Genomic DNA, 26,202 nt, shown 5'->3' with positions numbered 1-26,202 from the left:
TCTCTAGTTAAACATCATCATGTTTTCTTTCCTTTCTAGCCTTCCCAAGTACTTCAGAGAAGACCAAGAAACAAAAGCATTAACCTAGAGAATCTACAGCTGGCAGCTGCTTGGTTGTTGAGGAGGGGACTGTCTGATTCAGCCCACCCTGCTGCCAGCAGCGCTGAAGCAACTGGGGAAGAACGAATCCCAAACACAGGAGAATGATTTAAAAATAGTAAAGAAGAATTTTTCTCAGGGAAACTCTGAGCTGATTTCAGTGCTCTGATATTTCTCCCACCACTCACCATAAAGCCTGTTGGGCCCATCTGTATTTTTGGGAGCTTTCCCTGCAATACCAAAAACTAATGTAGCCCACAGCAGTCAGTCCAGCCTTGCTGAAGCCCTAGCAGGCTCTTCGTCCTCCAGGCACCTGCACATACACTGTGACTGTTGCTGTGGGTGTGAGGTGAGAATTTTTCCACTACCGTACTTAGTGTGGCTGTGCTGCAACACCGCATAGCATAGAGTTGAGCTTACTGTGAAAAATGTCTCACTGAGACAAGCAGTTTATCAAGCCTGAGGTACTAAAGCTCTGTTTCACACCAGGTTAAGGCCTCAGTATGTCTTTCAAAGCTCTCCAGACTGTCCCCATTTTTTCAGCCCTGGATCTTCACCTCAAGGTATTCATATATGCAAACAACAGTTTAATTCCTATAAATTTTTACAAAGTCAGGCTGGGGAAAACTTTAAAGTTCTAGTGTAGACTAGCACCTAGTGTAGTGGAAGCATCCGTCACACACCCATCGCCACCAGCAGCCCACACCTCACCAGCCACCCTCAGACAAAGCAATCAGGTTTCTGCCAAGGTCAACAGCATCTCCTCCAAGGAACAAATTCAAGTTTGTTCTTAATTGTGACTTTTCTCAGGTGTCTTTCAGATCAGAGTACTTAAAACTTGAAAAAGCCTCACAGTGTAATGCTGGAAGAGCAATCATCCAAAGGACTGGATTGTCAGCTTCACATTCATAGAGGTATTTAAAACTTACATCTAAATAGACTGTCAGAAACACGACCTGCAAGCTAGCCTGAAGGTAACTTGTCAGTAAGCAAGGGCACAGGTACTGCCAGTTGTCCTGTGCACAATGGCTGCTTTTGCAGTAAACACACACCTAAACAGAAGCTGCTATGGCAAATAAGTTTGCATTTGCATATTGGTGGTGATATCCCTTCAGCTACCACACCCATGTTTGAAGCACAGTCTTACTCAGATATTTAAAACTGTAACCTGTGTAAAACTCTATTATTATAAAAGTGTTCTTTGCTATATATAAAAACTAAGCAAAGACACTAAAGACCACCCCAGAAGCTTTCATCAAACCATTTTTAGGTGTAATTTTGGCAGAATACCTGAAAACTTGTATGTTACAATAAATACACCTAGCTTTTGTCAGTTACACACACTTTACATCCCAGCGCTTGCTGCCTGTGCCATCTACTGGCGCACAGGACTCTGCTGACTCACCCTCTCTGTTGCTTCCTACAGACCAGCCGAACACAGGGGCTACTCACACTGACAGACAGCATTAGCAGATCCTGGGAATGCCAGCTGTTTTCATAGCAGCAACCTAACAACTGCAATCCTTCGATTTGGATGCCTGCCCCCGCCCCCAGCACAGAATGGTTATGAACAGATAGTAAGTCTAACATACTGCACGCACAACTGAAACTTCAGCTACTTTCTCAACGCAAGAGCACCAAGCAGGTAAGAACAATCTGTTCCTCCGCATATCCTGGCATACTGCCTAGAACATCTAATAAGCTCTTAAGGAACTGACTTCATTTCTTTTAAAATCTTTTACCAGACAAAGGTAAAGCTGAAACAGTTTCTCTGTCTGGTGAGAGCCACCTAGTGCACAGTCACTCAAAGCTGTAAGGAAGAATTTCTATTTTTTTGTTTTGTTTTCAATAAAGTCAAACCTCAGTGCTGCAAGCAGATGCTTCTTGCTCTCTGCAGCTAATACATTTCCAAACCCTTCCACTCAGGACTACCAAAACAAACAAGAGAGGCAACCCACCCCGTTTATCCTCTGACAATCCAGAGGAGGAAGCCACCACAACGGTAACTTGCCCAAGCACACAGCAAGCCTGGAGCAGAAGCTTGTCAGTGCAGCTACTTCCCCTGTAACACATACCTGCTACATTAAAGCTTATCTGACTCCCAGGGACACTAATTAGAGCTTTCTACAGCATTCTGTTACAGTACATTTAAGCATATAATGAAATATTCTCCTACGCTTACTATTTTAGAATCAAGCAGACCAAAGCTCTAGTTCCAGGACACATCTTCCGCATTGCCACACGCCGTGGGAGAAGAGTTGCATTAGGTACAAAGACAAGGCAGCAAAACCCCTGCTGCCCCGGAGCTGTGGTCTACTCTTTTCCTCTGCAGAGCTCCATAAACAAAGAGTAGCTGCTTTCAGTCCTACAGTCACTTCTCACTCCCTAGTTCTTAGCACAGAAAGCCTGCTTACTATTTTACTTCCAGTTGTATACCCAAATTACTTTCCAGGAAAGCCAGGAAGGTTCAGTACACACTTTAGCTCTTTGAGCAACCAGTCACGGAAGTAGCACCACAGCGCTCTCACAGCTCCGAGCTTAAAGCACAGCAAAGCTTGCAGGTAAGCACTGAAAGGTATTACACCAAGATGTTGATTAACCCTCCAGTCCCTTGGTCTATTATGATATGTTAAAAAAGATTTCTCTTTGACACTGCAATAAATACACTAAGACAAGCAAACCTGTAATCACCAGCCTCATCAACACCAATATTCAAACAGCTAAATTGCCGAATGCATCCCTCCTTTGCCATACCACAACTGACACCACCCACCTGCAGAAGTCTGCTCAGTGGATTCAGTTTACAGCACTAGACATCACCAAGAATTGCCCCTTGGGGGATCAAGTTCAAGGCGAGGTCTCTTTTCTTCCTCTGTTCCCCAAGTTTGTTTTGCACCACAAAGCATTTCCACAGGAAAAGGAAATCTGGCTTCACAAGCTAGGAAAGAGGTATGGGTAAGTGGGAAGAGCACTGTGTGCTGCCCCAGGCCCATAACCATCACATCCCTCCCGTGGACCATACACCAGCATACTGCACTCTTCCCTCCGAGCGTCATGAAGTCACACAAATGCCAGAGTTTTAGAGAAACATTTATTATAGGGTTGCAGAATTTATACCAATATAAAGTCCCTTATTAAAACTCTCAAGTTCAACTGCAGGACACTAACTCTTCATTATCTTTATACTGCAGCTTTCAAAAAAAAAAAGAACAATGCTCCGACTGCAGTAGTAATGCTACTTGCTCATAAAAAGTTGATCTGAACAGTTTATATAAGCCAGAGTAGTTTAAGTTTACAACTACAGTCACATTCACAAGTGAGCTATACCAGAACAGGTTCCTGAAATCGAAGTTAGATTAAACCAATTCTTAACCAAAAATACTGACAAGCTTTAAGAGCAACTCTATCTGAATCTTAACAACTAAATACCACAAAACCAAACAAAGGTAGAAGAATTAAACGTAAGCTCGGGGAAGGTTCCAAATATACATACGAATTCAATACAGTAATTGCACAAAATGAAATAGGGTAGTGTTAAAGGTTTATGATCACTGAGGTTGGATTTTACATGCTTCACACATGGTAGTTAAAATAAAGCTTAATGATACACATCAGAATATGGGTTTGTTTTTTTTAGGCAGGATACGGAGTGCAGAGCTATTCTACAGAACTACACAAGATGTGCAAACCACAGATTATTAATATTAATCATTCTGTGAAAGTTAATGTGAACAGAACTGGTTCCAGCCAAGGAATTGGTTAACATTTTTATATATATATTTTTCTGCCATTCCCAGATTACACTAAATCAAACACATTCAACAGCTAAACTGGTATTAACCTTCTAAAAAAAAACCCACAAACAAACTTTACTCAAATTTAAGTTTTACATGAGACAACTAAAAAGTTATACCAAGGATCAAAGAAAGCTGAAATGGTGACTTTGTCTTTTGAAATACAAGCAGTACACAGAAAATGCGTAAGGCTTTTGATTATCACTGCACATGTTAATTTAAGAAGTCGATATCTAACGCTCAGACTTCTCAATGAAGGTGTGCACTAGTCACCTCCCATCCAACACCCTTCACTGTTGACAGATCTTTGTTTCAACAACGAAAGAGTTTTCAAAGTGTCTGATGGAATGACAGTTCTCCACTGAACGTTTCTGCAGACCTGGGGACGAGAGAAGATGAGAACCTAAGTAAAGCAGATCTGTAACCCAGCAGCAAGCATTCACAGGTTTTGTAGCACTACGAATACTACGAATTTGTAGCAGCAAGATACCATCATTCAGTACAGTGTTTCTACAGCCATGAACTGCCACCAGCACTTGACACCAGTTTGTTGTCTATCAAAAAGCATCCCTCATTTCCACAGTGGTAACAACAAGAGGGGGGGCCACATACATCACAGAGGACAAAGCAAGCAAGCACTTTTCTCTGTTATCCCCAGCTACCATTTCAGCTATAGACAGTGTCAAAGAGATCATTTATGGCAGTTTCTCATAGCCCTCCCTAAACCACAAAGAAAAAGAAAAGCAAAGCAGATTGAAATTACAGGGAAAGAGAATAAAAACTCAGAAAGGGTGCAGAAAACTCCCCATCCTTCTAGTTCTTTATCAGCACTTCCCTGCACCCAGTGTTAACACAGGGTATGCTTCTATAGAGCAGTCTTCACCTTGATGAGATGTGAGGACTTGCCACTCAACCAATGATCTCACTGAAGTTTCTTAATAGTGTTAAGTGATTTTCTCTATTTTGGGACATGCCAGCATTGGCCTTGACACAGGCAGTTCACCTGTATCAGCTGTGAATCTTTACTAGATTTACCAGAATATAGTAGTCCTGCCATCAAAGACAAGCTGCTCAACTAAAGCACTTCAAAATACAACCACCAGAGAAGACAGATTTACAGCTTAAGTAGAAAATTGTTCTAAGCAAGCAAGAGAAGCTATACACTGAAGCCTAGAGCCACTAGCTCTTAAACCAAACCCAGCACAGCACTACTTTAGTTTATGAACACTTAAATACAGGCCGTCTTTCAGCTCACCTCAATCTTAATGTCTGTAAACCCTGAGAAGCCTGCAATGGCTATTTAACTGGGTACATAATTCAACAGCCAGGACAACCTGTCCTGTTCCTCACACATTCAGTTACAACTCCAGGGAACTGCTGCAGAACCTGAGGTCAGTTTGATCCAACAGATGAACCCATGAACTCTACGAAATCTGAAAGCCAGTACAGCACCAGCTAAATGAGAAGACTTCTCCACAGCAGTTACACAAGTTTAGCCATTTTAGTCTCATTATGGGTGCACGGCTTGTTCACACTATAAGACAGACATGCTAGAAATTTGACCTGGAAGGCAAGACAAGCCTTGTCCCTGCACAATTTTCTCCTCAGCAGCAGTCTTCCATTTGACTAGACTTCCTGTCCCCCATCCCTGCCAAGGGCAAACAAGGTCAGTTACAGAACTGAAACTGTACCAAGCAGCATTACTCATTTACCAGAACCCTTCTGTGCAAGTATTCTGTATAAGTCTTCTACTATGCAGCAAAGATGTCAACAACGTGCTACAGCAGGATGATTTAAGGAAACATCATAAAGACCCTTGGCAGGATTGTCTGTAGGCTATGGTCTTTCAGTCACAGCAGCATTCAACTGAGATTTGTTCACAAAAGCATCTTCACATCAGCTAAGGGACACATGCCTCCCCCTCCCATAAAGGGAACATTTACTGTTTCTTCATGTGCCCTGCACCGCACAGGAAGAGCTTTATGCTCCCACATACACAGCCTTCCATGTAGCAACAGCATGTAGGCACTGGCAAACAGCAGATGCAACTCCTGATGCTGCAAACTTGTAACTCGGCAGAGGAAACTCTTGCCTAAGAACTTTGCAGGAAAACCAGAGCAGAAAGTTCTGACAAACCAAACATTTGCAGTTCTGAAAGGCTGCAATGCACAAAGGATTAGTTTGCTATGTGTCTGGTGACAGCAACAAACCATGGAGTGCTTTGAGATCTACAGTGAACTAAAATTCAAAGCATCAGATTTCTGTACTGCAGGCTGTCTCCTTCCAGCATGTCAAACCACAGACACCTCAAAATTTAGTTCTTTTCACAGCATGACAGGGAGGTGACACAAGGAGACAGGCAAGAAAGAAACAGAGCTCAGAAGTTCCTGTGAAGTGTTATTGTTCTTTTAGAGAGGAAGTCTGGGATGTCCAGAGCCAGCAGTTCAACTCTGTTTTTCTCCATAGCAAGTGAGCCAGAAGACAATTCTTTTACTTGGTGCTCCTGTAACCCAGTTTTAGATATAACAGACTAAGGTGCACCTACAGAGACTCATATTATCAGATGGAATATATGAATTTTTGTGCCAAACTAACTTACAACTTCAGCCAAAAGATGGAACAGAAATAGGTTTAAGGTCAAATTTGGTTTGGGCACATAACCTCCAATTCAGTAAGTGAAACTCTCTCAGCATGTTTGAATGAGACTTCAGATACATACTTGAAAGTAGAGGAAAACACCCATCAGTTCTATGGGTAGTCCCAGCTCACATAGAGCACTCAAATTTCCAAGTCTAAAAACTCCCAAGGTTTAAAGTATTTACCCTTTCCCTACGCAAACAATAGACTCATTTTTTTACTGAATGGAACTTACCCGTTATCTGGTCTCTGCGCTGAAGTCTGAAGGTCTCTTTCCCAACACAGAGTTGGTAGATGAAGATGCCCAAATCAGACACATTATCTATCTCCTCTGTAACCACCATTTCTTCACGGACTAGGTAAGTCTGAGGCAAGTAAGAGCCAGTCTAAAAGAGAAAAGACCTTGAGACACAGTATTCTGCTAACAACGGGCAAACATCACCACATTTTTCTGCTTTGGAAGGGCTTCAGGCACTAGATTACAGCTTTACTTCTTTTTAATATTAAAGATATGCTAGTTGTCAACAGCTGCATACCAGAGAAGTTAAAAACTGACAAAGGCTATTTCAAACAGTTGCAGCTACAGCCAAACAAAGCACAGTTAACCTCAACACTGCTCGCCTCACATGAATCAAACAAACAGAACCCGCTCAAGTTTATTCGACAGCAACAGAAAGTCTGCAGTTAAAAGAGCAGAACAAGTATTATGAGTTTCCATGTTTGAAGCAGTGTATTTCTAATAAAAATAAAGCAGTGCAACCTACAGAAGTTAAATCTTCACCAGATGATCAGAGCACTACTGAAACAAGTTCCCACCTCTCATGGCCACTTCCTAAAAATAGGAGCAAGGGACACACTTAAAGCTCATCTTCATAAAGCTAGAAAAAAAATAATGAAACAAGCTAAACTTGGTCAGGTGGCCTCTAGCACTAAGTGTAGAGGAGCCAATGACATTTTTGAGAAGTACATTTGGCACACAATAGCTCAGTATTGCATTTAATTTGGAGTAGCAGCAAGCTCTATCAACTTGACCCACAAATCATCTTGGAAAAACACAAGTTTTAGTTACTGAAGAGTCAAAATGCTTGCAGTGAGCTCATAAGTACAGTGCCAATAAAACAGAAGAACAAGTTTGCATTGTTCTTTTCATTAAAACTCTCATGGGGCAAGCGAGCTTTCTGGTAGTAACTTTCAGGTTTAGGCTTTCAATGATATTTGGAACTTTATCAAATTCCTTTGTAATAGCTAAATTTAACCTTATTTGCTAGTTGCTTTCAGCTTTCATAAAGCTAGGTATTAATAAGAGCATTAAGCATGAATCTACTCACCATAATACACACTGACAGCTGGCCTTAACCTCAGTACAGTGACTGAGCCAGGGGGATTATGTACTTTGATGGCAAGAGGACTGTTCTAGCAAGAGACTGTAGTTCAGGAGCAACACCCAGCATTCTTATCAAAAGTGATCCTGTCAGCATAACTAAACAGTAAGGTTTCTACATACCGCCAGTTTTGCGAAGAGATCCATCAGATTTCTCGGTGGCATAACTATGGATGTGTTCAGCGGAATCACATAGCAGTTACCCAGTTGCAAGTCAAGATATGCTGTCAAAAGCTATTCAGAAAACAAGATTTCAATTAATTGTGGCCCTGGATTATTAAAACACAGTTCTACAAGGACTAAGGAGGGAGCTCAAAAAGCTGCAGATGATGCGCTGCTACTATTGAGGTGGTGCATTCAGGAACCATCTAGTGCAAGAACTTAGCTATTCCCACTTTTGCAAACATACTGGTTGTAGCTATGGTTTGCAAAAGGACTTTTGTACAGAAGTGAGCGCCGACTATAAAAGCTGTTTATCATAATTTTTGTATTAATACAGAGAAAGTTTTTGGGAGTACGCCCTCATCACTAAAGAAGTGCAGTTAAGCACTGTGCAAACAAAAGGTATCCAGTTGCTGATAAACAAACATTCCCTGTAAATAGTTCTTCAGAAAAAGTATTAGTCTCCATAAAGTCATGTCAGCATTGCTACAAAGTCTCTGCAGTTCTTGCCCTAAAATTATCAACATATCTACTTGTTTTCTTACGACTTTGCACAGCACTTTGGCAGAATCAACCGAAGTTCTTAATTTGCCTTATCCTTATATACAGCCAAGTTTCTTCAAGATGCCACAAATTAAAGCTGCAAATACTGTGACCACAGGTAGCACAGCTGGGCTGCGTGGCATTCCATGTCATTAAAGGCAGCAAGTACACAAGTTAGTTATAGCATCTGTGCCATGATTGTATCTGCATTGCTAAGGTTTGCTTTACTAACAACCTACCAGAGGTTTTACAGCTGACTAAGGATAACTGCTAATACTATTGACTTTTTCATTAAAGTTGCATCAAATTAAAACCATCCTCTCATCTTTGCTTTAGAGAAACTATATGCAACTAAAACAGCATGTTAAAGTTCTAGGTTTCAGCCACTTGAAATGATTCTTCAATTCACTTATCCAAGGTCCGCACTTGTTTGGAATTCCACATTTCCCTGTAACGGTTTGGCAGAATCTTACAACCGAATCCTCAGTTTCCCCGTTTCTTAACTCACATTTACAGTGGTCTCCTACCCTCGCTTCCATTTACATATGATTCTTGATCTGATAGCAAGTGTCACTTCCAGATGTCCTACAGGCAACAACATTTAAAGCTGCCTAGTCCGAGATGTGATGTTCTGAGAAACAATCCAATTAAGAGTCACTATGGGAATGATCCTCCAACATTCTTGTAACCAACCTCCCTTGCAGAAGTGTACTGTTACAGAGTTAGAAGGGTCAGATTTGCCATGCTTAAAGCCATTCTAAAAGAGAAACTTGCACTCACAGTAAGCTTTAAAGGTCTCAAGAATGAAAACCCTGGAGCTGTTACAGTTACCACTTGCTCCACAATTTTCCATGGAGCATACTCACCCTATCAAAGTCATGAACGATCGCTGCTGGATCACTGTCTGAGAACTTTGGAACGGGCACATCAATGATGGCTATGTTATCATCTTCTCGAATGTCAGCTTCTTCAGCAATAGGGAGGAAATAAGGTTCTACCGCACGATCACGGTTTTCCTTCTCAAAGTAACACATCTCACCACGGTACACCTTATGCTGAAAGCAAGAGCAAGGCCAGTTATTTTTACAGCAAACGTTGCTTTCAAACTGTATTTCTAACACTTATGCTATGACGAAGCATAGGTGTGTCACAGCTACAGCTTTTATAAAGGACATAGTCTTCATGTCCCAGTTACCACTGTAATAGAAAACCTTCCGTAATCTATTTATAATTAGACTTTTTTTATTCAGTGATGCTTGAAGAAAAAAAGAACTTTCACATTACCTTAGGCATGAAGTACTTGTAGATGCAAGCTCCACCGACAACAACTCCTGCCAAGATGAATGCTAGACCCAGCAGAGTCAACAGACATCTTCCAGACGAATTTTCACCCCTACGTGTGGCAACTTCTGGATCCTTTGAATAAAGGGGGATAGAACTTAGAAAGTGTAACCGCTCTGAATTTAAAACAAGTTATCTACTGCTTCACTTTGACCTACCATCTTACAATTCTCACCGCATGCCTAGAAGAAATGTATGTTAAGCATCACATAGTAAGAAAACACTTACATGAAATACTACTGCATCATATTAAGACGAGCTTTCAAACAGCACTGAAATAGGGTATTTTCTTAGAGGATGCTTTCTAGACAAATCCTTACCCAGAAACTATTAGAGGTGTAAGAAATTTTAGTAACTAACGAAAGAGAACAGTGCTGCAGCTGCAATATAGCACAAGGAAAGCAAGATGTGTAGAACAAGGTCATTTTAAGGTACACACTGTTTTCACACCTCTTCTCAAAAGCCTATTTCCTATCCTCCTCTTGCTATCAGATGGATTAAGCTAATACTTTTCCTTAGGAACCAGACTAACAGCAGAAGCTAAGGTTCAACTCTATTAGCTGGGGAACACACATCTGACAGGAGTCAAACATTCAGACTGTAGAACTTGTAATATGCACAAGTGAAGCCCACTATGAAAGAGGGCCACTTACCAGCTTAAATGCAGCCAAACAAAAACAGGTCCCTGCAACACATCCTACCTTTCAGCTTCAAAATACTCTTTCTTCCATGCAAGTCCCTGGGAAGTTTTGTTTCTAGCAGTCTGAAGCATATCTTTTTATTTCAGTGACTTGTTCCCCACCCCCCCAGTGTTCTCTCAGACAGAAGACCACATCCAAAGGAAACTACCATCACCATCATGTAACATGGTGACAAGCTGTGTAATACCAAACGCAAAGCTAGTGGTGATGTCCGAATGGCAAATTTAACACTCTTAGTTTTCAGTACTTTTCCAGGCTTCCAGGTAAAAGGCTCACACAAGCCAAGTTGAGAGGAGAACAGCAGATGTACTGTCTAATACTGAACAATTAAGAGACATTTCCTTTGGGCAAACACACATTGGGTTTAGGTCTTTCCTAAAAGACACTCTCCTCTCTCCACCCACCCACCCCACCCCCAAAAAAAAATATCAAACCACAAAAGTTTAAATCTAGTAGCTTCCATGGCCTGCCTTTATTTGGGTCCTACCATTTGCACTCCTGTAGAACACAATATATTTAAGCAACCTGTGATCACAACAAGCTACAGTATTATTATGAGGCTGTACATATTTCTGTGCTCAGCAAGGTATCAGTATAAAAGTCAAACACATCAGCTATGCATGTACTGAAACAAAACCCAAGCTGTTTTGCGAGAGTCAATACTCCTACATTCCACTCTTGCATCCTCCAAACAGAAAAATGTTCGTTCAGCAAGACATAAACCACTACAACTAGTTAGTTACGCATTTGTAAAAAAAAAAAACAAAACACAGAACCACCCGCCCCCCCAGGTTCAAGTCAGAATTATGCCACATTTATATGCCATTATGTGAAAACAATCAGAGTTAACTGGCTTTTAAGACCAAGACTCTCACCATATTCTGCCACCTTCATCTACACCTTTTAGTAACTTACTCATCCAGCCTATGATTACTTGATGACAAGTCTGCAGCAGGTTTTAGCACTACAGACATCCTAGTGCTTGGCTGATGTCGACATGTAATTAGCTATACTTGCACTACACCTATTTCAAACAATGTAAAGGTATTTATCATATTAAGCAGCAATGTAGGCAGCCTGAATCCAAGAAGAAAGAGTTGACAGAGCTGATAAGAGAACACAATACCAAGACTTTGCTCCAGTAGGTTACAAAGCCTCTGCTCAAAAATAATAAATCATAAAAAAACCTGCAAAGAAAAGGCAGCTCCAAGCTGTGCAGTAACAAGTAAAGCAAACCAGGAGGTAAGGGAGGAAACGAAAAATCACTTGTGTTAACATCTGCAGCTAGCTCAAGAGACCGTGTTGACACAGTCAGCTCTAAAAAATCTGCAGAGAGAGTATTCTGCAAGCTCAAGTGTTCTGTGCAGATATTCTAGGGGACTTTTATTGTGCTGTCTAAGCCAACGTTAGCCATTAAGCTTGTTTGTTCTGCACAAATACTCCAGCAAAAGGAGACATTAACATGCAATAGAACAAGTTTGTCTTGGAGTAAAATTGTGAACTTTGTTTACATGCAACTCTAAACCCCAGGATTGGAGTGAAAAGTTACTAAAAAGTCATGTACACGTGCAAACACAGAGAATACTGTAACAGGTATAACAAAACAGCACCAGCAAGCTTCTAAATTGAGAAAAGCAGCTATCATGAAGAGAAGGGTGTAAGCATACATTAAAACTATTATGCTCAGAACTTGCATGGTAAAGGGCCAGTAAAAATATGTATTACTGCCTCAGGAGTAGCTGATTAGTTTGTCCTACAAGAAACTAGCCAGACTAATGACATTTTCAAAATACAAATTAGTCCTCCATCTACACTGTTTCCCTACTTTCTCTCCCTCCTTTGGATCTGGCAATTCAATGCTACAGTATTAATTGTGCACACATACAAGTCCTACAGCTCAAGAGAGTTCACTGAGCAATAACATCACTCTGCACCCCTTCTTTTAAACAGTGGCTATTTCAGGTGAGGCAGAGGCTCTGAAGGCTGGAGAGCAAGCTGCTTTCCAGATTACACCTTAGAAGGGAAAAAGAAAAAAAAGAAAAAAGACACTAGAGTCCAACACCACAAGTTTTGTTATTAGTGTTTTCTTTATTTTCTTTCACCCCGATTACAAACAAACTCAGCCCATTCTAGAGCTACCGATTTGTATACCTGGACGCTGATCTTCTTCCTCAAAGAACGTCAGCAGCTAAGTAAAACATCTTCAAAATAAAGTCTCCCACAGATTTGCAAAGTTCAATTAGAGTCACACAGCAGCTCATTAGGAAGGAAAAGCCAACCACAGGGTACGTGCCTGGGTTTCTATTTAAAACCCTTTATGGCAGGTTTCTTAATTTAAGCTCGACATACCAGAAGCCCAGACACCTCACCACAGTGCGGCTCTCCAGCTCACTGCCTACGAGGGTTTCAGAGCAGCAGCGGGCGGAGGACGAGCCCTAATCCCACCGTGTTTGGCCTGCAAGCCGCTGCTACGGCTGCCAACCTGCCCGCTGCTGAGGGGACGAGCTGCGCCGAGGGCTCGGCGCTTCCCCCGCGCCTCCCCCCGGCAGGGAGCCGAGCCCCGGGGCTGGCCTGGGCGCCGGGTTCCCCCCGCCTGCGAGCTACGAAGGTTTAAAACCCCGTCAGGAAGCACGGCCCTGGCACGGGCCCAGCTGGAGATAACCAGCTGGGCCTGCCCGCTGCCGCTCCGGGGCCGCCAGGCCACCCCGCCGCTCAGCACCGCCCGGGGCCGGCCGAGCCGCAGCCGGGCCGGGAAAACGGCTGTGGTGAGGTAACCGCAAACCGCTGCGGCAGCGCGACGCGTCCCGGCGCTCTCAGGCCCGCAGCGCCCGGCAGCCCCTCACGGCGGCGGCCCCAAGGTGAGCGACACCCCCCCCGCCCCCCCCCACCACCACACACACACACACACACGCACGCACGCACGCCCCAGCCCCGGGACAGACCGCAGAGCGGCCGCCCCACGCTGGAAGGCTGCCCCAGCGCCGCAGGGAGCGGTGCGGCGGCCGCCAGGCGCCCCAGAGGCACAGCGGGCTGCCGGCTGCCCTCCCCCGGCCCGCAGCCGCTGCGAGAAGATGGCGGCGGCTTCCACCCCCTCCTTCCCCCCACCACACACACACCGCCGTCCCTCCGCCCCGCTCCTCCCGCCGCGCCCCGGCAGCGGCGAGACCGCGCTGCCCGCACCTTGTCGGCCACCAGCGCCTCGGTCGCCTCCTTCTTCGGCTCGTCCTTCTGGGCGAAGGGGGAGTTAAAGGCGATCTTCACCATGGCGCCGCTCCTGCGTGCCGCCGCCGCCCCGCTGAAGAGCCTCCGGCCGGCGGGGGCGGGGTGCGCCGAGCTGGCCCCGCCCCGCCAAGCCCCGCCCCCCGGCAAGGGCCGGGCGCGCCCCCTGGCTGCCAGGCGCCTCACAGCCCCGCCGCGCCTGCGCAGAGCTTCCCGCGCCGGGCAGCAGGGCACAGGCTAGGCGGCTCCTCAGCCTTATAACCTCCTGCTTCCCCTCAGAAAGTGCTGCTAAATCAGAAATTTGATGATGCCCAGGCGCCATTGGGGCAGGCAGGGTGCTTGACTCCGAAAGGGAGATGTGCCATTCAGGGTGACTGAAACGGCCTTTTCTCCTCATATTTCTGTGGAGGATGGCACCCTGCAAGAGATGATGGGGCTCTTAGGGCACTCAGGGGTGTGACTGGCCAGGGATGGCCACTGCCTGTCCTCAGCGCTCTGGCCGAGCCCACCGTGCCAGCCCCTCACACAGGCCTCGCTGCAGTGGCCTTCCCTCTCACGGAACTTTCTAGAAACTCTGTGGGTGTCCCTGTTAGGGGCTAGGTGGCTCTGCGGCCGCATGGGGAGCTTCACTGGCAAGAGCAGGGGCTTAAAAGACCTGCATCCTCAAAACCTCCCTGAAAACGGGGGAGAGGCCTGCTGTGGCGTGGGGAGGGCAAGGCGGGGAGGGCCCGCAGGGGCAGGAGGCAGCGTCTGCTGCACGTTGCTCGGGCCTGCCCCCACAGCAGCCGCCTGCTTGCCTTTACGCTTTGTGCACTATTTGTGCAGACAATTATACGTACTTCTAATACTTTGTATTTTACTCAGGGAGGTCAGCCCTGGTGAAAAGGAGGTGTCTCTGGACCACGTCAGTGTGGCACAGGGACACAGATATTTCTAGCCAAGCTACCTCCCTTCTCTTATGAAATATGGCCTGAGGGATCTTCAGCATCCAAGGAGACAGAGAAGGCCTCACCTTTCATTCAGGGTTTCCAAAGTGGGAGAAATAGAAAAGGCTTCAAGTATTAGACTGTCCGAAACGATCTTCTTCCTATGGATGGAAGTCTGTGTCCATCTCACTGGAATTTGACTTCACGATGCTAGAAAGAAATCTGGTTCGAATCTGGGGCCTACACCATCGAACTCTTCCTCACAGGCAGCTGTAATTAAACAGAACTGAACGCTATGCAAATATTGCAATGAGTAATTCTTCTAAGTGTAAACAAAACACAGTGTGTATTCCAGCATTCAAAGCATGTTCCTGTTTTTCCCCAGATGCAATATCACTGTTATTTCCTTTCAAGATCATAGGTTTGATATTGCTCCCTTTCGTGTTAATAAGAATTCTGACTTTGACTTCAGTCAGAGAAGAGCGAAATCTTTTATGTCTATTTAACCTGACTTTGTCTAGTAAGAGAAAACACTTTTACCTCATTTTACCAAGAAACCAACAAAAAATTAATTTTCGTATTTCCTAGCTTTAACATGTTAGGAGTAAGTTAGGCCATACTCTCATCAAAGTCCCTGAAACACAGATTTAAAAACAGATTAAGTTCTCTGTATGGCCACTGCAATACCTGTACTCTATAACTTGGCAGTTTATAAATTATGTAAATAATTTTCAGTATCTTAATCTAGTATAATTACTTCGTGCTTAAACAAATTGACTTTCTCTTCCAACTACCTTTACTTGAAAAAGAATAGAAATAAAACCAAAATAGACCCTTGCTGTTTATCAAGACTAGTGTTTGTACATCCTGGCTTGCTCACTGTCTATGTTCTGTGATCTGCTGCAAGGGTTGGACACACCCTGAAATACTGTACTCAGATAAACATTAAAAAATGTAAGGTTTTTTTACATTTGTCTGCACTTTCTGAATTTGCAAAACTGGAACTCTCATAAGATTTGTCAGGTTTTTTGTTGGTTTTTTTTTTTTTTTTGAGGGGGGGATATATTTCTATTTGTGGCACCTGAGACAATCATTTTTCTTAACATGTTTAAAACTTACTTAAAATGTGCAGTGTCTAGGAGAAAGTAATTCCAGCATCATCAAACAATTTCTCCTAACCTTACACACCTGACAATAACTGTCAATTCAGTCAGAAACTGCTCCTTCTGAATAAAGCTCCTCCTCCAATAGTCTGACTGCGTTTTGTAGGGCGGTCGCAATCTGAAGGACCAGGTCTAGGAAAGCAAATTCCATTCTGAGATGCGTAGACATAAGGAAATTCAGATTTGTTTACCATCCTGAAGCTGTCAGGCAGTACAGCTTAATAAGTATTAGAGATCTCCATGGGTGACTCCACCACTTCACCTATAAAATGATTTTGCATCAGCCTCTTGGTACTGGCCCAGTTTTCTTTCAGACTTTTGCAATGTTGGCTACACTTTAGGCCTGAAAATCTCAAGACGTTCTAACAAGTAATATCACGTATTCTTTTGGATTCCATAATATTTCCAGTTTTCCTTTCTACTAAAATATCCTGGGTTTAGTTTACTGGTATTTATTCTGTGGTCATCTTTATCACCTTGAAAGGCAAGAGATTATCCCCTTATCCTTAATTATCCTTTTAATGCTTCTGGTGTTTGTAATGTTCAGAAAAGACTGCTTAAAAATTTAACAAATACATGGACTAGATTGTCTTTGAGACTGGAGGAATTTGGCCAGAAAAAAGAATGAGGTGGTGTGCCATAGCGGCTATGATTGTTACCTTTAAGTTTACTCACAAAGAGGAGTGAACTGTATTTCTTAAAAGTGACATTAAACACTGACACCTCCCTTTTTAGTGGGAGAGATGATGTAAGTAGCCCAGACAGTCTAAGAATATTAAAGAACAAGGTTTGTAAGGTGAGGTGGCATCTTTTACTGGACCAATCCTTGGTTCAGCGGATAATGCCACCTGAAGAACCCTTTTGAGCAGTTCTGCCCAGTATTAACACTATTTTTACTGTGCAGAAATTTTGTAACTTCTCTAATATACTTTAAAAAAACCTCAAACTTTAAAATACGTTCACGTTTATTCTCTCTTCTCCTCTTGTGTGTGCCAGGAGAATACTTCCTTACCTTTTGGGAATAATATGATATTTGTCCTAGATTGTAAAGTATTCTCAGACTTTGAAGTAGAAGGTACTATGTACGTGCATAATCTTCAGTCGTGTCTATTGTTCTAGTTCAAACAAAGCTGCGATCCAGAGGGCTACAGTCTGGCAAGACACGTAAGCACACACTTTGCATTTCGGCGGTCCCTCACAGCTTAATGTTAAGCATGTTAAGTTTTTTGTTAGACCTGAATCCCCGCACAGAGTTCCTGCACATAGTTAAGTCCTAAATGCTTTTGCTGCGCATTGCACAAGTCCGCAGGGAGGAGGGCTGTCCCGTGTGCACAGCCTTATACATGCACAAAGCATTGCGCAGCTGAGCCCCAGACCAGGCTCAAGGTAGTGCTTGTAAAGAAACAATAACTAATACATGTAATTAATAATGGCTTTAAACATACACTATATCTGTCAATTGAATCGTTTTATGAGTAGCATATTTACTGAAAGAAGGACAACACATGGTAAACAACAAGTACATCAATGTTGGACTGTTAAAAATGAAAGAGAAACTACAAACTTTCTCCTTGGTGAAAGGACCCCTTCTCTGAGTTTGAAGTTTTATGTTTATCCAGATGTCTCAAGTTCTACTTTTTGCCTCCAGTCCTTTCCCAGCTCTCTTGCTAAGAATTCCTCCTTCATCACCTCCTCAAGCTGTTTGCCCTCACTCTCCAGCTCCGACGCTGCCTCCGCTCCTTCTCTAACCAGTGACCCTGGGACCTCTTTTGCGTTTCTACCTTGCTCTTGTTGATAAGGGGTCTATCTGCGTTTCAGACTACGAAACTGTCATGCTGAGAGCTGCCAATATAAACTTTTGTCGAGGAAAGTTTTTTCCACTGGGTTGAGATGAATTTGGGCCCTTGACTTGACAGCAAGTGCCGTGTTAGCTCCACTGACTTCCCTTGCTGCCTGGCATGCCTTTTTTCTCTGCAGCATCATTAGGTTAATAGCTGTGGCAAAGCAAGTGCACGTTACTCACTTCTAATGATTGTCTTGTTAAAAAGTACTGTAAAAGGAATATTAGTTAAATGGAAAATAGCCTATTAACATTCTGGGGAAAGTCACGAGTCCATTTGCTCTGTAGTGACAAACTACAGAGAGATGTGGAAGTTATGAGCAGAAAAGGGAGCCTGAAGGAGAGGGAGATGAAGAGGTGATTGCCAATTCAGCCACAACACCAAAAGCACATCCTCTAATGGCTGTGCTCGGACCGATACTGAAGAGGACTCACTGCCCACACAGCCATTGCCTCACAGAACAGAATTCCACAAGAAATTCCAGTCCTCCAGAAAATCTGCCGAACAAGCAGCACACCCAGAGTGATCAGCAACCCCAAACAATTAAAGGGCCGAATTTGCCCCTGGTGTAACTGCAATGAGGCAAGCAGAATTACACCGGAGATATGTTAGGAACCAGAGTCTTGGCACGTCTGAAAAAGCATTGCTGAACACTGCTATTAGAGGAAAAATAATAAACACTCAAAGCTCAAACTGCCTTCTATTGAACCGACCAAATGCACATTTTTGGAGGCAGATTATCGTTTACCTTGGCACTGAGGGGTGTCATCTGGGGTTCCCCCTTTTTCCTTTCAGGCACGCTTCCCCCCAAAACCTCCCTCATGTAGAGCACGCCCCAGCAATTCTCGCCTGGCAAGGTGGGCTGGCCGAGGCCAGTGTGCTCTGCTGCCTGGTGGCACCATGCTGCTGTTGGGCTGCGGTAGGCGAGGGACCCCTGGACTGAGCAAGAGCCCTGGGCTGATTGAGGGCTGTTACTCGTTGGAAACCCTAAAGGGGAAAGTGCTGGTGTTAACCCCACCTGCCATCCTCGGCATTTTCTCTGTGTCCTAATCTCTACTCGCTAGTGAGAGTTGCGTGGTGGCATCTCAGCCAGCCTACTGGAATGCAGCGTGGCAGCAGCAGAGCCCACACCTACACCTGAGACCCAGCAGACGTTGCTGCAATGGCCAGCCTTTTCTCAAGGGCAGCAAAAGTACCCCGTGTTGACCATGCTCGTGACCACAGTCGTTGTTTGACTTAGTTTAACGATGAGCACAGACATGGGTACATCTTGTTTGGCTATGCTGTCTGAAACTGTGCTGAACTCGCCATGTGCTTGCCTACAAATGCAGTTAAGCCAGAGGTGTACGTGCACTGCGGCTGTGTGAAGATGTTCCCAGATCAACAGAGCTGTGTTGGCAGAGATCCCTAATGTGCTGTCAAAACTGTGCATTGACTGGTGTAGCTTGTTTGACTTGTTATGTGTGGGTTTACTTTGCAACGTGTTGATATGGCTGTGCACAGAAGGGCAGCTCCCTTCTGGCTTAATGAAAATAGTACCCATAGAGACGGTACTCCCAAACTACGTAAATGATTGCTGTGTAGGCACATCATCAGTTTAACATCGATGAAGTCTTCCAGCGAAGAAGCAATTCTGAATAAAGCCAAGGAAACAAGACCTCTGGTTTTGTCTGATTGTTTACATCCATGCATGTTGCATGCACACCAGTTGCATATTGAGTAGCTATATCTGTTAATGTGATATCAATAAAGGGTTTATATCTAGACAACATTCCAGCTGGAGACTTTTCTTATTTACAAGATGATGTAATTAGGTACCTAGTCTGAGCACTGCACTAAAAGGCTATAGAAGGTTTTGAAGCTGGGGTGTAAAACCACAGGTGAATCTTTCAAGGGCTTTAGCAGAGTTTTGTGAATCATAGACAGGTGTATCAGAACTGGAACTGAGAGTATCGGGTTAGTAAAAGAGCTATAATGCAATTACAGGGACACCTTTCCTGCAAATAGCACCCCCCTTTCTGTCACTTTTCTATCCAAATAAGAGCAAGTATATATTTCAGCTATCATAAAAATACAATTAATTTCTAAGAACTTTAAGGAATAATATATTTTATTATATCCCCTTACCTACTGCCCTTCAGTCCGTTAACATTAACAGAAATCAGCCTCGTACTTGCCTTTGAGTAAGGATGCATTGCCAATTTTTGCAGCCAGCTGCACTGTCCTTTTGCTTTCTTTTACCTAATGAAATAATATGAACTTTTGGAAAAGAAGCATTAGTGGAAAATGAACCTGCTTTCACCCTCATCTACTCCTACAAGCTTTTTTTTAGAATACAGATGTCCCTTTTCATCTCTGTCAAGCCTATACTGTCAAAAATAGAAATACCGCAGAACACCTGTCCTAACAGCAACCTGGAGTACAAATATTGTCAGTTAAAGAGATTTGTTGCTTTTTCTTCTGCAGATTGTTAGAGAAGTTGTGCAGGGGGGTGTAGATTTTCTGTTAAGTAGCAGGAGAGGCGATAGCGGTATCCTGTTGTGGTATGTATCTGTGAGCAAAGGGACTGCCAGCTCCAAGATGCAAAGCCTCAGCAACATTGCGGGGTCTGCTCCTGGGTGAAGATGAAGCCAGGTTCTGTAAGAGGCAGGCTGGGGAGCCCAGCTTGCCGTTCCTCTTTGCAGCGCAGGGAGGAAGAGGCTGGTGATTACACACATAAACACCCGCACACGTTTCCTCTTTACAGTGCAGAAAGAAAGAAACACGGTCACATGTACCCCCTCATACTGACACAAGCACATACTTACACAAAGTTTAATCTATATATTAAATACTGTGCTGTTAAAACAGACCCTAACAAAACTGTCTTTTTTTAAAAAATGTATTAATTTTGAGAAGACGGCTTTTGGTTTTAAGGGAAAGCAAATCTACTGTCTACACCATTTTTACAGACTACAGGTTTTGCTGTAGAAGGTGCTTTCGGTTCATATGGTAGATACCACATCATGATACGGGAAATAACTTGCAGTACTTTATTTTCCTGTTCCAGATATCTCTTCATACTGAGGAGACACCTGGTGATATTAGAAGTCTTTGATGGGACCTCATGTGACGCTATTCTTGAATGCATTGGCTCCCCAGCTGACAGCAGAGTGAGTAGCATTTGCCTTTTGAAGGAGTGGAATTAAGAAATCCCTGAAAAATGGTAGTTTTCTTCTATTGCCCTTTGGCATGAAGTCCCCCAGTTCAGAAATAAAGTCTTTTTAAAGAAAGCAATTGAGGGTACATTGAAATATCACCAAGGTAATGTTAAAGACATGCATTGGCCTGAATTTAAGATCACAGAAACATGGGAATGTTTGTTGGAAGAGAATTTTGTTGGGTTGTAGCCCAACCTCCTGCTCACAGCAGGACTATTACCAGCATTAGATAGGGTTTTGTGTAGCTGATTTTTGAAAAACAATAAGGCTGGAGACTCCTCAGCCTGGCTGGGTAACCTAGTCTAGTACAACACTATCTTCTTCTGATCCGCCCTGCCCCCCCCCCCCCCCCCCCCCCCCCCCCCCTCAAATGTCCAGCCTGTGTCTCCCGAGCCACAAGCAGTGGCCACTGCCCCTTGCTTCTGTCTTCTGGCACTGCTGACAGGAGTTTGGTTCTGACATTTCTGTAGCTGCCCTTCACATAGTTGTGTGCAGCCCCCGGGTCACCCTTTGGCCTCTTCTTCAGGCTGACAAGCCCAGCCCCAGCAGCTTCTCGCTGCAGGTCAGGTGCTCTGGGCCCCTGACCATTCTGGTATCTCTTCACTGGGTCCTCTCCAGTATCTCTGTGTCCTTGAGCTTCAGGAAGGTCCAGCACCTATTGCAGTGAAGCTGAATGCAGCCTCCAGGTCTCACTGAGTAGAAGGGGGTAATAGTTTTCCACATCCTACTGTAGCCTGGCATGTGGTCTGCCTTACTACAGATGAAGCACGCTGTTGGCTTACGTTCAGCCTGGCATCTGCCGTAATCCCCAGGTCCTTCCCAGCAGGGCTGCTCCTCACCCAGCAGCTTCCCAGCCCATACCAGGGCATGGGGTTTTCCTGCCCCACGTGTGGGACCTGGCACTTTTCCTGGCCGAACCATACGGGGTTTCTGCCAGCCCAGAGGTTACCCACATCCCTCTGGATGCGGCTCTACTGCTGTTCGCATCGGCCACTCCACCAGGCCCCCAGTAAACATGTCTAATCATCTGCTGCCTTTCACTGCATCATGTCGGTTCACAAATGCAACACTTACTGTGCTCATAACAGTCCTCCCCAGGGCCATTTCTGTCCCTTTGTCAAGGCTATTTAGGTGTTATATATTAATGTAACACATGCTTTAGTCACACCAGTCACTCAATAATGAGGTAAACAAGGAGGAATATCCAACTCAGCAATAATACCTTATCACTTTTACAGTGGACACACTTAACTAAGTAAAATGTTCTAGGTTTCTGGTCTGTATAATCGGTATTTAAAAAAAAATAAATCCACTGCATTATGGACTGGTTGGTATATTTGTACCCAAAGTCCTGTGTTGGGGTGCTGGTAGGATGCAGCTGTCAGCCAGAGCTCTGGGGATGAGTGGGAAGAGCTTTGGGACATGGAGGAAGGGTGGCTGTTCTAGCACCCAGCCCTGGAGTCGGGCACTGTGGGCTCTGCTCCTTGACTCCATTCCCATTTCTTTCATACCTTTCTTACCTCTAATGTTGTGGAGGGGGCCGTGTTCCCACTGCCCCATTCCCAACTCCTGGCTGGTCCTCTGCTATGCAGCAGAGTGTACACGATGAAGAGTTTCGAGGAATGCAATCCTTTTGTCCAAGTAAACAAATCTCTTTCCTTCTGAAATTTAGAAATTTCTTAACATTTTAGTCACTTTTTCTAAGTATCAATTGTTTTAGTGCTTGGACCCGTTTCTTGGAGGTGGCAATGCAGTCACCCTAAAGGAAGAACGATGCCAAAGTAGCAGGGTGTTTACTTCCATTTCTGTTAATGATTGCATCATAGAGAAACACAGTTCTTGTCAGTTATGATGCAACGTTTCATCTTTTGGTAATGCCCAGATAGATCAGGAACCAAATTATGGCACAGCTTCATGCAACATTAATCTTTAAATTTATCCCCAAATTTATTCCCAAATGTGTTGGGAATGCACAGGGGATCATTTTCCCAAAAGGCCTAAAGACTCTTTCCTTGGGGTTTCTAATAATTTCTAATATTTTGTAATAATTTCTAATTATTTCTAATTTCTAATAATAAAAAGGCAGAGCTGTTTCCACTGTTTGAAGCCTGCTGCTTTTGCTGCCATGTGAAGTGGTGCCCACATGCCTGCCATGTTCACTCAGAAAATCAGTTCAGTCTCAGCATTACTTGAGTTTCCCATGGGGTTGTCAGGAGAATGATGGCCTTATTGCTAGCTTATTTTATTCCACTTCTTCCCAAGTGAATATTCCCATTAATGAAGGACATGATCTCCCCTACTGTGTCCCCCTTACTCTGTTTCATATGCTGGAGGCCCAGAGATTGTGCCTCCTTGAATCCAAATTTAACCCTGTGACATATGTACATTGCCACTCTCCTAAAATTTAGCTACTTTCATTCGGCAGAGTTGGATTGGTGTTTTCTGATAGGAAAAGATGCCACTGAAATTAATGACAGCATTAGAAATTCTTCCACTTATGTCCTGTATAACCTACTGGGAATAATAAATACACAGAATATAACAAATAGATAAATCTTTGGAATTGCTTGCTGAGAGCATTGCTTCAGTTTCTTGGATGAGCTGCTTTTATACCTTAATTAGCAGAACTGTGTCTGGTTCATTTCAAGACATATTGAAAATTAATATTAGCTGAGGCCAGTTTCTGTTCAATTACTGTACTAAGAGGATAAGGTGCAGCCTCAGTCCTGGTTTCTGTCATGCAGACATTGGAAATGGTCATTCCACTGAAGACATTGCACAGATTGTTGTTTTGATAATGAAGTTGCTCATCGTGTTTTAATCAGCTGGAACAGCAAGGCAGGAGGGGCTGGGCAAGTGCTGGGCATGGGGAAGGGCTGGGGAGGCAAGAGGAACAAGTGGCACCAGAGGAAAAGTGGTTCAGGGCAGCACTAGGGGAAGGGGGAAGAGGGAAGGAAGTATTGCTATAACGTAAAATCCAGTGCTTTTGAAAATACTTTACCCTCCAGGTATCCATCCTGACCCTCTGTGCAAGTTATTGCAGCCATCTGGCAGCACTGGAGTGAGGGCAGTTTCGTAGCCCTGCTAATGCTAAGGAAGTGCATCCTCAGGGTGCTCAAGCTGAGCACATCCCTGCCTCCCCGAGCCCCTGCCCCCCCGAATGAAGCACTGACATTTGCAATTAGAAAACAGATAAAGGGAAAGAAATTATTTACAATGCCTGAAAGTGAAGGTTGTACAAGTACAACTGAGTACATTATTTACAGCTATTTTTGTCATGTAAGGAAGCTGGTACAAGAAACCACATGAAAGGGTGTTGGCTTTTCATCAAAAAAGACAAAGACCTCCCCGAGGGTGGAGCTCCCGAGAGAGGCATTGCCCAACGCTGGACCCACCGCCCGCGGGGCAGGGATGGCAGCTGCCTGCAGGACGCCTGCCTGATCCTGCCTCCGCAGCAGGGTGCCCAGCCCCTCGCAGCGTCACCGGGCTCCTGAGCCTGGGCTCTGGCTAGCGGTGGGCAGAGGACCATGGCGTATTCCATGTGAAATACTGGCAAAGTAAATTTGCTCGCCCCTTGGCAGGGTGACAGGCAGCAGACACCCAACTGTTCTGCTGAAAGGGTGTCAGCAGGCTGAGCTGCGGCGTGCCGGGAAGTTTGGAGCAGTGAAACCCAGGTTTGGGTTGACCGTGGCGGTGGATGGGCTGATCCAGCACCTCATTCCCTCCGCTCAGACAACTGCAAGCAGCTGAGGTTCAGGCCTTGGCTGCTCTGCTCTGACCTAGAGATAATGTGATGCTAAGGGTGAAATTCTGGAGAGAGACCATTGATCCATGAGCTGGACCATTTCTTTGGGATCCATGCACAAAAGGAGACAGAGAAATGAGGATGCCAAGAAGTCCACAGACACTTCGGTACTGTCCTCTGCTGCCTGGGGTCTGGCAGATAAGCTCTCTGAGACCGTGGGCAGCCATGTCCTCATCCTGCTCACCTTACCGAGGAGGACAGTCCCCACAAAACAAGCAGCACTGTTCTTTTACAGTGAGCCAAGCAAACCCTGGCTCTCAGCAAAGACCAGAGCAGGGGGGTTATACATCCCTTTATTATCTACTGAACAACATTTGCCACTGTGCCTTCCTCTCACTGAATTTAGACATTTCCTTGTCACTCCTGAATAGAAAAAGGCACGCAGAGAGCACAGTGAGCCTTATTGCCCCCCTGCCATCTGCTGAACTCTGAACTGGATTCAAAATTTGGCTCTCTCCTCCATCTCTTCTCCTTGCTGGCCCAAGTCCAGCACCAAGAGGTAGGGACCACTGGAGCTGGGCAACTATTGCTCTCAGGAGTAATGCCAAATACAGAATACTTTTTTTTCCTTCCCCTGTAAAAACCACTTTCAGAGACTTTTCTAGAGCTCAAATACCCTCAGAGAAAAATCCAAACCTCGCTTCTTTTCCCAGTTTTTCCACAGTAAATTCAACTAGAAAGGAGAAAACAACCCACCAGAAAAGCACTGTAAAAAACAAAAAGGCTAAAGGGAAGTGAAATCAAAAGAGAAATGAAATTTATACAACGAGGCTTTATATTTTGGGGAAGTGCCTGTTAACAAAAGTCAGGGAGGAAGATGCTACTGGGGCGGCTGACTCGCTGAAATTCTGTTGCTGATATCAAATGCTGGAACTCAGTAAAATATTTATGCTTATTATTTTCTATTGCCCTTTGGAAATCACTGTGGGATATAAAACTAGGGGCTTTTGCAGAAGTAAAATTGAACCAGAAGGTAAATGAGAAAAAAAATGCAAGCCTACTGCCTCCCAAATACCTGCCTTTTATCCCCACTCATGCCTCAGCATTTCCACAAAGTGCTCTTTCTTCTACCACCTCGCCCCCTCCCAGAATATCGCATGGTATTGGAGTATGATTTCTTATTGCAGAAGAAAAGCCGCATTGTTCGTCTTCCTCTACCGAGTTACGCCAGAGTGGCACCTATTTTGGCAGAGTCTTCGTCGTTTCCTCATATCTGACTAATAAGAGATGATGAAAAATATGATTCATTAAAAAAACACAGATAATAATCTCAGAGAATTAAACAGGCACCTTTAAATGTAACAATTTTCTTAAATCTCAAATCTCAAATGGTTTAATCTCAGGGCTCCATCTTGTGGCAATATAATGCCAATTCACTTATTGTGAAATT

General features: G+C 44.2%; 1 protein-coding gene across 1 annotated transcript; it reads right to left on the bottom strand.

The window, feature by feature from the left end:
- Window positions 1-3,171: 3,171 nt before the first annotated feature.
- Window positions 3,172-14,014, bottom strand: ITM2A (integral membrane protein 2A). The gene is made up of 6 exons (XM_037407713.1): window positions 13,839-14,014; window positions 9,901-10,032; window positions 9,483-9,671; window positions 8,035-8,145; window positions 6,766-6,916; window positions 3,172-4,272 (listed from the first exon to the last, which is right to left on the bottom strand). The coding sequence occupies exons 1-6, from the start codon at window positions 13,920-13,922 to the stop codon at window positions 4,184-4,186; spliced, it is 756 nt and encodes a 251-aa protein (XP_037263610.1). The 5' UTR covers window positions 13,923-14,014; the 3' UTR covers window positions 3,172-4,183.
- Between the last annotated feature and the right edge of the window lie 12,188 nt (window positions 14,015-26,202).

This window comes from Falco rusticolus, chromosome 14 (genome assembly GCF_015220075.1).
Source record: "Falco rusticolus isolate bFalRus1 chromosome 14, bFalRus1.pri, whole genome shotgun sequence".
In the NCBI taxonomy this organism is placed as follows: Eukaryota; Metazoa; Chordata; class Aves; order Falconiformes; family Falconidae; genus Falco; species Falco rusticolus.
Note: the sequence above shows the minus strand (reverse complement) of the source record. Positions and strands in the feature narration are given on the sequence as shown.